The 12,385-nt window shown below is 37.3% G+C and overlaps 1 protein-coding gene across 1 annotated transcript in view; it reads right to left on the bottom strand.

Moving 5' to 3' along the window:
- The window catches only part of LOC123554349 (phosphatidylinositol-glycan-specific phospholipase D-like), an 87,400-nt gene that overhangs the window by 6,651 nt on the left and 68,364 nt on the right, over positions 1 to 12,385 (bottom strand). The window contains exons 18-20 of the mRNA XM_053539679.1: positions 9,485 to 9,635; positions 8,863 to 8,915; positions 778 to 872 (exon numbers count right to left, since the gene is read on the bottom strand). Coding sequence (XP_053395654.1) covers positions 778 to 872; positions 8,863 to 8,915; positions 9,485 to 9,635 — 299 coding nt within the window. The remainder of the gene's footprint in view (positions 1 to 777; positions 873 to 8,862; positions 8,916 to 9,484; positions 9,636 to 12,385) is intronic.

Genomic DNA, 12,385 nt, shown 5'->3' with positions numbered 1-12,385 from the left:
CGTAGCTGCTATTGAACGTCAGGTTATGTTTCATGTGCAATTTTGAAGAGATGAATGATAAAGAAATGTGCAGAAATAGTTTAATTACTTATTTTGATAACAAATTAACAACAAAACACCGTCAAAATATTTGTCCTGATACTGGTTTACCTGACGGGAAAAATAACTTATTTTAGTAACCCATTTGAGGCCCCATGGAACCCATATTTTATGTCACAACGCGATGCTGATTACAACATCGGATGTGGAAGGAGCTGAAGTTTGTGCAGTGTGGGCTTCATTTATGTCAAATATTTTTTTAGAGAATAATGGAGTCAAAATATGAAAATGTGTCCGGAAAATGGTTCCCAACCAGTATGTAATAAATTTGTTTGTCTGTATGTATTTTTTTTTTTTTTTGCCAATTACATATGGGTAAAAATGCCACTTTTCAATATGATTTCAGTATTGTATTGGCACACAATTAAAAAACAATCTGTGTACCTGGATTTCTAAGCATAAATTACTATTTCTAAAAATAATTTGCTTGAAAATCATGTTCAAACATAATTTTAGGTACATGTATACAACAGCATTCAGTTAATGTAAACATGCAGTGTTCATTGATTCTGTTCTAACCAGGTACCAATGTTAAATATGGTGCCTATAAGCATAAGGTGTGTCAAGCATAACTCTGAAACCTATACAAGGGACCAGTAAAGGTGAAAACACACTACTATGTAACTTGGTATCACTTTTGACTACTATATAGACTACTAGAAAAATGATCTCGAATACCTGTAACAATATCGAAATTCCGGTTGTGAGACAAACATGACGTTCTGGTTGTTCCAAGTGCCAAATGTCATATCATAGCCAAACCATCCATAGCTCTGAAAAGAAAACACAGCGATAATAGTAATACAATAAATACTGCAACTGCTTAGGTATACATTACAAAGTTTGGCAAAGAAATGGCAAAAATGCTGATAATATTTGCAAGAGTGTTGCCAAATATCGTCTTTGTTATGTCTAAAGTAATTGTATAACAAATATTGATTATATAAAACCAGTTCAAACAAGAGCTGTCGGAGAACAGCAGTGCTCGACTATTCAACAGCCAAAGTCAAACAAGAGTGCCAGACTGTCAAAAATACGCCTGTCATTGAACTTGGCCTAATTCAAGGGCCATAATCCAAAAGTGCCTAGGGCAATTTGGCTGATTATCGAACTTGGCCGAGATATTATGCCCATAAACATTGTCAGCAAGTTTGGTGAAGATCGGATGAAAACTGTTCGACTTAGAGAGCAGACAAGGCTAAATTCGCAGTTTTTTGAGTAATTTAAGGGCCATAATCCAAGAGTGCCTGGGTCGTATTGGCTGGTTATCGAACATGACCGAAACATTATGCCCACAAACATTGTCAGCAAGTTTGGTGAAGATCAGATGAAAACTGTTTGACTTAGAGAGCGTACAAGGCTAAAATCGCAGTTTTTCAAGTAAATCAAGTGCCATAATCCAGGAGTGCCTGGGGCGATTTGGCTGGTTATCGAACATGACCGAGATATTATACCCACAAACATTGTCAGCAAGTTTGGTGAAGATCAGATGAAAACTGTTTGACTTAGAGAGCGGACAAGGCTAAATTCGCAGTTTTTCGAGTAATTGAAGGGCCATAATCCAAGAGTGCCTGGGGCGATTTGGCTGGTTATCGAACATGACCGAGATATTATGCCCAAAAACATTGTCAGCAAGTTTGGTGAAGATCGGATAAAAACTGTTTCGACTTAGAGAACGGACATGCTTTGGATGCCGACTGCCTGCCGCCCTTCACCCGCCGCCACGGGTGTTCACATAATACACCCCACTCTTCCAGAGACGGGCGTATATAAAGGGGTTTAATTTTGAAAAACTAGATGTGTGTCCATAGGACACAGGTGCCCCCCACTCCTGCCACTGTAACATGCTTTAATGACTCGGGTTAAACAATTTTTAAGATACAACATTCCTGTAAAGTTTTGTGACTCTACGTCAAATACTTTTGGAGCTACGCGCAACAAAACATTAAAATGACAATTTTTTCCTAGGTCAGGAGCCATAACTCCTACAATACTGAATGAATCCAGACACGAAACCCCAGGTGCACAACTGCACATGCTGACCAACATTCCTGTAAACTTTGGTGACTCTAGGTCAAATACTTTTGGAGCTATGTGCGACACAACATTAAAATGACCAATTTTTAAATAAGTCAGGGGCCATAACTCCTACAAAACTGAATGAATCCGGACGCGAAACCCCAGGTGCACAACTGCACATGCTGACCAACATTCCTGTAAACTTTGGTGACTCTAAGTCAAATATTTTTGGAGCTACGCGCGACACAACATTAAAATGACCAATTTTTAACTAAGTCAGGGGCCATAACTCCTACACGACTGAATGAATCCAGACGCAAAACCCCAGGTGCACAACTACACGTGCTGACCAACATTCCTGTAAAGTTTTGTGACTCTAGGTCAAATACTTACGGAGCTAGGCGCGACACAACACTAAAATGACAAATTTTTACAAAGTCAGGGGCCATAACTCCTGCAAGACTGAATGAATCCGGACGTGAAACCCCAGGTGCACAACTACACATGCTGACCAACATTCCTGTAAAGCTTTGTGACTCTATGTCAAATACTTTTGGAGGTAGGCGCGACACAACATTCTCGGACGGACGTATGGATGCACGGAAGTTCCTACATATGGATACTTATGTGGCTACTCTTTTGTTCTCTCTATTGTTCTTTTAGCCACGTAAGAGAAAAATAGCCACATAAAAGCCTTACGGAATGAATGACATCAAAGAAAAAGTACAGTTACCTATTGTTCCTATAGCCACCTAAGTATGCAAATGTGAGCTCGCACTGACGGAGGGAAGGACGGACTGACGGACAAGAGCAAATCTATATGCCCCCACCACTCATGGGGTTGGGGGGGGGGCACAAAAATCAAAACAGGGTTATGAAACCAGCACAATGCTTATCAGCTCATGAAAGCGGACAAATGTGTGAAGTTTCAATACATTCCCATTAGTGGGTCACAGCTGAGATACCAGCTTACATACAAAATTTTAACCAAAAACTGCTAAGTCGAAAACGGGGTATAGTTTTGTAAAAATACAAAGCCGAGTTATGAAACCTGCACAGTGCATGTCAGATCATGACAGTGAACAAGTGTTTGAAGTTTCAATCCATTCCCATTAGCGGGTACTGACATACCAGCTTACGTACAAAACCTTAACCAAAAATTTCTATGTCGAAAAAGGGGCAAAATTTTGAAACAAGAGGGCCATGATGGCCCTATATCGCTCACCTGTTATCATTGCACTTCTTTTCCTCAGAAAAAATATCTAAGTCCAAAGGACAGGAACAACAAACGGAAGAAATTTAACCAAAAAGAAAAAAAAATTCTTAAAAGGTACAGATATGTCAAAATACACATAAAAATTGGAGGTACCATCCATGTTGTACCACAGAAAAGTGGTCTCGGTTTTTCCCTACGGCCAATAATAAAAAAGTTATTAAAAATAAGCTATTTATAGTAACGTAAAAGGGAAGTAATTGAAAAGAAAATTATTGTAAGTGAATAAAACAAGGATCTGCCATATAAATCTGTTGACATAAATGAAATTTTAGATCAGTATCTTCATTAGTTACGAAGATATACCCATTTTAACTTGAAATAAAGGGAGGTAATTTGACATAAAATCAGTCCATAGTTATCTACCCTCATTGGCTCAGTCCAACTAATGACAATAATGAAATTTCAAATAAGTCCTATAAGTACTTACTGATATAAATCCATTTTGATTACAATCAGGGGAGGTAATCAGATATAAAATAACTTAGGAACCTACGATTGGATCTGATTTGTCAAGGAATCCAATATTTATTGTTGTTGAAGATATTTTGGAAGTTTGTATAAAATAAAACCATAAATGAAGTCTCTATATGGCTGCAAAAGCCAAAATAGCCAATTTTGGACTTTTAAGGGGCCATAACTCTGGAACCCATGATGGAATCTGGCCAGTTCAAGAAAGGAATCAAGATCTTGTGGTGATACAAGTTGTGTGCCAGTTTGGTTAAAATCAAATCATAAATGAAGCTGCTATTGTGCAGAAAAGGTCAAAATAGCTAATTTTGGCCCTTTCAGGGGCCATAACTCTGGAACCCATTATGGGATCTAGCTGGTTCAATACAGGAACTGAGATCTTATGGCGACACAAGTTTTGTGCAAGTCTGATTCAATTCAAATCATAAATGAAGCTGCTATTGTGCAGACAAGGTCAAAATAGCTAATTCTGGCCCTTCCAGGGGCCGTAACTCTGAGACCCATAAAGGAATCTCGCCAGTTCAAGAAAGGAACCAAGATCTTATAGTGATACAAGTTATGTGCAAGTCTGGTTTAAATAAAATCATAAATGAAGCTGCTATTGTGCAGACAAGGTCAAAATAGCTAATTTTGGCCCTTTCAGGGGCCATAACTCTGGAACCCATTATGGAATCTGGCCAGTTCAAGAAAGGAACCAAGATCTTATGGTGATACAAGTTGTGTGCCAGTTTGGTAAAAATCAAATCATAAATAAAACTGCTATTGTGCAGACAAGGTCAAAATAGCTATTTTTGGCCCTTTCAGGGGCCATAACTCTGGAACCCATAATGGAATCTGGCCAGTTCAAGAAAGGAACCAAGATCTATGGTGATACAAGTTGTGTGCCAGTTTGGTAAAAATCAAATCATAAATAAAGCTGCTATTGTGCAGACAAGGTCAAAATAGCTATTTTTGGCCCTTTCAGGGGCCATAACTCTGGAACCCATAATGGGATCTGGCCAGTTCAAGAAAGGAACTGAGATCTTATGGTGATACAAGTTGTGTGCAAGTTTGGTTAAAATAAAATCATAAACGAAACCACTATCGTGCAGACACGAAATTGTTGACGCACGCACGGATGGACGCACGCACAGACGACGGACGAAGGGTGATCACAAAAGCTCACCTTGTCACTATGTGACAGGTGAGCTAAAAAAAAGCAAAATAGAGTTATGGAACCTGTACAATGTAAGTCAGTTTATCATAGTGAATAAGCATGTGAAGTTTCAATCCATTTCCACAAGTGGTTACTGAGATACCAGCTTACATACAAAACTTAACCAAATCAGGACGCCGACGCGGACGCGGACGCTGACACAGACACCGACGCACAGGTGAGCCAACAGCTCTACCTGTTCTTTGAATAGTCGAGCTAAAAAGAACATTAGGAGGAAATTTTCAGATTGCAAAAAATAACTCGAGTACTTTCTGCGAGTACTTTTACTTTTAAATTCTCTTTCATCTTTGAAGTTTGACCTCGGTGCAAAGATTGTCCACATCATAACATTATCTACGTGATCAAACTGACGTTCTAGAATAATGTCAACATGCACTGTAAATATCTTGATCACAAAAGAAGTTCTGAACTTTCAGTTTAATTAACAAGAGGACCATGATGGTCCTGAATCGCTCACCTCTTCCCACATGACCCAGTTTTGAGTATGACGTCGTTTTTTTCTATTATTTGACATAGTGACCTAGTTTTTGAGCTCATGTGACCCAGTTTTGAACTTGACCTAGATATTATCAAGATAAAAATTCTGACCAATTTTCATGAAGATCCATTGAAAAATATGGTCTCTAGAGAGGTCACAAGGTTTTTCTATTATTTGACCTAGTTTTCGAAGGTATGTGACCCTGTTTTGAACTTTACCTAGATATCAAGGTGAACATTCTCACTAATTTTCATGAAGATCTCATGAAAAATATGGCCTCTAGAGAGGTCACGAGGTTTTTCTATTTTTATACCTACTGGCCTAGTTTTTGACCGCAGTTGACCCAGTTTCAAACCTGACCTAGATATCATCAAGATGAACATTCAGACCAACTTTCATACAGATCCCATGAAAAGTATGACCTCTAGAGAGGTCACAAGGTTTTATTATTATTTGACCTACTGACCTAGTTTTTTAAGGCACGTGACACAGTTTCAAACCTTACCTAGATATCATCAAGGTGAACATTATGACCAATTTTCATGAAGATCCATTCAAGGGTATGGCCTCTAGAGAGGTCACAAGGTTTTTCTATTTCAAGACCTACTGACCTAGTTTTTGATCGCAGTTGACCCAGTTTCAAACCTGACCTATATATCATCAAGATAAACATTCAGACCAACTTTCATACAGATCCCATGAAAAATACGGCCTCTAGGGAGGTCACGACGTTTTTTCATTATTTGACCTACTGACCTACTTTTTCAAGGCACGTGACCCACTTTCGAACTTGACCTAGATATCATCAAGATAAACATTCTGACCAATTTTTATGGAGATACATTCACAAGTATGGCCTCTAGAGAGGTCACAAGGTTTTTCTATTTTTAGACCTACTGACCTAGTTTTGACCGCACATGACCCTGTTTCGAACTTGACCTAGATATCATCAAGATGAACATTCAGACCAACTTTCATACAGATCCCATGAAAAATATGGCCTTTAGAGAGGTCACAAGGTTTTTCTATTATTTGACCTACTGACCTAGTTTTTGAAGGCATGTGACCCACTTTCGAAACTGACCTAGATATCATCAAGATGAACATTCAGACCAATTTTCATACAGATCCCATGAAAAATATGGCCTCTAGAGAGGTCACAAGGTTTTTCTATTATTTGACCTAATGACCTAGTTTTTGATGGCACGTGACCCACTTTCGAACTTGACCTAGATATCATCAAGGTGAACATTCTGACCAATTTTCATGAAGATCTCATGAAATATATGGCCTCTAGATAGGTCACAAGGTTTTTCTATTTTTAGACCTACTGACCTAGTTTTTGATGGCATGTGACCCAGTTTCGAACTTGACCTAGATATCATCAAGGTGAACGTTCTGACCAATTTTCATGAAGATCTTGTGTAATATATGGCCTCTAGAGAGGTCTCAAGGTTTTTCTATTTTTAGACCTTCTGACCTAGTTTTTGAAGGCACGTGACCCAGTTTCGAAGATGACCTAGATATCATCAAGGTGAACGTTCTGACCAATTTTCATTAAGATCTTGTGTAATATATGGCCTCTAGAGAGGTCACAAGGTTTTTCTATTTTTAGACCTACTGACCTAGTTTTTGTAGGCACGTGACCCAGTTTCGAATTTGACCTAGATATCATCAAGATGAACATTCTGACCAACTTTCATAAAGATCCCACAAAAAATGTGACCTCTACAGTGGTCACAAGCAAAAGTTTACAGACGGACGGACGGTTGGACGGACGCACGGACGACGGACGCTGCGTGATCACAAAAGCTCACCTTGTCACTATGTGACAGGTGAGCTAAAAAATATAATAACTGGTTTAAAAATGTACTGAAAAATGATGCATATATTAGCATTGTTTGATAAATTAAAATTTACTTTTTTCTACCAAAACAGTGATACAATTAACAAGCCATGTTTTGCAGTTTCTCTAACCTTATCAATAGAACATGTAATACTATGTAGCTTAACGAAGTTTGAAATTCTTAGAACTAAGTAAATAACACTGCAATATACTGTCAGTTCATTAGCAAATACTTTGATTTATTCATTCCTACTCGATTATGCGTGCTACATAAACGTTTCCCTTCTTCTCCAGAATTTGTAGCTGAATCAGTGACATATAATTATATTAAGTTAAATCCCATACCACTGTTCAGAACTATATATGTAAATAATAATAACAGCTGCGATGGGGATGACCAGTTTCAGAAGTTATGAACACACTACTTCTGTACAAATGTTGTAATTATTAATTAATACATGTTTTTAGGGCCAAAATTTAACATGTTTTCTGCATCGCTGAAGTAACTTGAGATCAATATAACTGCATCTTTATTAGTCCATTCTGTGATGTACTATTACACCTGTTCAAGTGCAATCGTACAATCAACATCATACCAGCATTGCTAAATACAAAGTGTATTTATACTTTTATCACTGAACTTTTAAGTTATTTTTTTTTCTTTAAATAAAAACATCTGCATCTGTGAAGAAAAGATTAGTCATGTTAATCTTTAGCCTGCTGGCTGCAAGTGATTCTGCCTTAGCGACCACTGCATACCAATATTCATTCGTTCAGGCTGATCAAGGTCTGCACTGTTCTCTATTCAGTCAGTAAATTTTCAGTGAACACCCCTTTTGAATATTAATTGAATTATAATTGACCAGTCCATTTTAGAAATTTAGCGGGGTAAAGGTTAAAATAATAAATCCTATTTGTCTTAGTTCTGAATATAAGCTAGATTATATCTAAAATGCCTTTCATTTATTTTCTCGATGTTTATCTCCCCTACACTGTAAAACCAAATATTTATATCATTATACTTGACAAACAACTGACAAATACCTACAGAGCCAAGAGTTAACTTCATTTGCAGTTTCATGTCTATAAATTACCTTGAATAAATTTAATAATCAATATAAATAAAACTTACACAAAATTCAAGTCTAAAAATCATTTTTGGTAAGAACATATAAACTAACTGCTTAGTTTTTTGCTATTTCTTTCTAACTAAAATTCATTAACCTTTAGCCTGCTGGTGGCAAGTGATTCTGCCTTTGCAACAAGTGCAGACTAAGATCAGCCTGCACGTCTGTGCAGGTTGATAATTGGCTACACCTTTCGCTATTCAGACAGTAAATTTTCAGTGAACTCCCCTTCGAATAATAAAAGTTACTGCCCAAATTTAATGCTAGACTAGTCTATTTAAGAAATTTAGTAGGCTAAAGGTTAAAGTTTTATCCCTAATTTCACTTTCCTACCTGATTTCCGTTTATTCCCCAGTGCAATTCACTTACATCTTTATAAGTATAACCTGAAATATACAAATATATTGTAATCATCTGCAAGTAGCACAAAGCTTTGTCATTAAATACACCACATAAACAATGGTATCAAAAAGTTGTATTTCATTAACATTTGACATTCAAGGAAAGTCATATGATTGTAGTCTTGATGTAAATGAGATGTGAAAGCAAAATTTGTTGTCCTGTTTGGTGCCATATAACCTATACTGTGTTGGTGCGCCGTAAAACCCAAATAAATAAATAATAAATAATGAAAAAACTAAGAATCAGTGATGAAAACATTTGGTTATTACTGTACAAAAGAACTGGTAACTGAAACACTCTTACATTTCGTTATTTCAGGGCTTTTTGCCGCTTTCAAGCTTCTTTTCCTTCCAGGGATAATTCATGCGTAAGCGCTCATTATGGGTAGAACCACCAATACTTGTGAAGCCAACTAGAAAGCCTCCACACAAGAAAAATTATTCACTCTAACTGAAGTCTGGAAACTAAGCAATGAATGGCAAGTGATTCGAAGTCAGTTTACTTATCATTAATAACCAATCAGTCTTTTGCATTTAGAGACAGCAATAGTTACCAAAATTAAAAACATCAGCAAACAGTGCAGCAACAAATCCCCTCTGTTCTCCCCCTCCAGGGGCAAAAGGTGTTCCTATCACAAGATCTCGATATCCATCATTGTTTACATCTCCAGCTGCCATTGAGAACCCCAAATTGCAATACTGAAACTGCAACGGAAAAAGGTCCATCACAAACTTTACACTAGGGGCAAATATAAATTATTTTTTAAAGTAAGTGTTCAATTTGTTCACTGTCCTTAACTAGACAGTATTTTAATCAGGCAGGTGCTACCTGTAGACAAGCTGAAACATTTGAATGAATGGAGAAAGGTCCACCTAAGGATGGTACTGATCAAGTTTTGTGAAGATCTTTCAAGGACTTTCATCTATAATCCTAAAGGACCAGAATATAAAACAACACTGAGACTCAAAAATGTTTCAAAACTAAAGAGTACTTTGAACTGACTGTAAATGTTATGAGGATATAAAGCATTTTGATTTAGTGGAGTTTAAGATAAAATTTACAAAGAAGCTCTTAACTGCGGTAGAAGTTAACAAGTAAAAACCGTCATCTGAACAAGAGTTGTCAGGAGACAACAAAGCTCGACACAAAAGATGAAAAAAGGACGCATTCTGAAAGGAGGCTTATTTAGCAGGGGTTGGTTGAGTAAGAAAGAATATTGAGAAACAGAAGAAAGTGAAAATGAAAACTAGAAATGTGTCCATAGGACACGGATGCCCTCACATTATAACTGCACCATCCTCTAAATAGCATAATTTTAGAAAAAATACCCACAGAAAAAGTCTGTTATTTATGGTCATCTTCACATGAAGGTCCTTCAACTGTAAAACTTTCTAGCATATCCTTTCAATAGTGTTTTTGGAGTTGGACACACAAGATTTTTCTCTATATTCTACATGTATATAGCAAAACTCAAAGGTCTATAACTGGAATTAAAATAAACACAGAAAAAAATCACTTCTTTAATGTCGTCTGCATATTATGCTTGTTTATCTGTGAAAGTTTGAAGCAAATCAGGCTAACAGTGTGGGTGGAGTTGGACACACAAGATTTTATTCCATATTAGAAACGTAAGAAACTGAAAGTAAAAACAAGTTACCTGAGAAACACACCATAACAGTGTAAACATGTTTGACCTAGTGATTTCATGTAAAAAATATTCTGACCAATTATCATTAAAATTGGTGCAAAAATCTTGAGTATAAACAAGTATTTTCTTTGATTTGACCTAGTGACCTAGTTTTTAACCCCAGATGACCCATATTTGAACTTGACCTAGATTTCATCAAGGCTATCATTCTGATCAAATTTCATGAAGATCAATTGAAAAATACAGCCTCTATCGCATACACGAAGTTTTTCTTTGATTTAACTTAGTGACCTACTTTTTGACCCTAGATGACCCATATTCAAATTCTAACTAGATTTCATCAAGGAAATCATTCTGACTTAATTTCAGGAAGATCAATTGAAAAATACAGGCTCTATCACATACACAAGGTTTTTCTTTGATTTGACCTGGTGACCTAGTTTTTGAACCCAGATGACCCATTTTCGAACCTGGCCTAGATTTCAGCAAGATGATCATTCTGACAAAATTTCATGAAGATCAGTTGAAAAATACAGCCTCTATCGCATACACAAGCTAAATGTTGACAGACGACAGACAGATGCCGGACATCGAGCGATCACAAAAACTCACCTGAGCATTGCTCTGGTGAGCTAAAAAGCTTTTTGGGTGGTTTGGTCATGATGGGTGTTATGCCAATGTCATGGCAAGAATTTATTTATTTATTTTGTTGGGTTTATTGTCGCACCGACACAATTTTAGGTCATATGGCGACTTTCCAGCTTTAATGGTGGAGGAAGACCCCAGGTGCCCCTCCGTGCATATTTCATCATGAGCGGGCACCTGGGTAGAACCACCGACCTTCCGTAAGCCAGCTGGATGGCTTCCTCACGTGAAGAATTCTACGCCCCAAATGAGGTTTCGAACCCACATCGATGAGGGGCAAATGGTTTGAAGTCAACGACTCTAACCACTCGGCCACGGAGGCCCCACATGGCAAAAAAGTGTGTTTAGTTCAGTTGAAATGTGTAGTTGATCGTTAAAAGGATATATTGTTTTAATAAAAGAAAAATATGGTTGATTATAAAAATAATAAATCCAACAAAATGAAAGCAATCTTGAGTTATGGAGCTATGTCATTCAGTTTGTATTACCATGGCAAAGAAGTGTATGAAGTTTTAAGTAAGTGTGACATATAGTTACTGAGATACTAACTTGCTGACAATCATGAAAAGAATTTTGTACAAAAAGGGGCATATTTTCATCATCTAATTCATTATCTTATCATTTGAGATGTGGGTTTGCTGAAAGTCACTGACAAGAGCTCCACAAAGCCAGGCAATACATGCCCAAAGTTCTTGAGCACAGGAGGCAGTAACATTGAAACAAATTTGGGGTCTGAGATGAAATGTGGTGGTTGGTGGGGAAAGGGGGGGGGGGGGGGTTATGCGGCAACAGTGAGAAAATACTAAGGCAAAAAAACTAAAACTGATTTTATGTGTGGGGTGGGGTGGGTTATTTGAGGGATAGGGGAAGTGATGTGGATTGTTGCATCCTCAATTCATCTCATCACCAGCCTACGTTCCAAGTTTTAAGACAATACTTTGAATAGTTCTGAAGTTGTGCTCCGGAAACAAAATATGACATATGAACTCAATGACCTTGACCTTTAACCTAATGATGAAGTTCATGTACCCTGCAAATCATCTCATCACCCTCTACCTATATCCCACCACTAAACTCAATGCAATGAATGGTTATTAAGTTATACTCTGAACACTAATAATGACAGAAAATTTGGACTTCGGACATTCAATATGACAAATT

This window comes from Mercenaria mercenaria, chromosome 3, assembly GCF_021730395.1.
Source record: "Mercenaria mercenaria strain notata chromosome 3, MADL_Memer_1, whole genome shotgun sequence".
Taxonomy (NCBI): Eukaryota; Metazoa; Mollusca; class Bivalvia; order Venerida; family Veneridae; genus Mercenaria; species Mercenaria mercenaria.
This window is presented reverse-complemented; position numbering and strand designations above follow the sequence as displayed.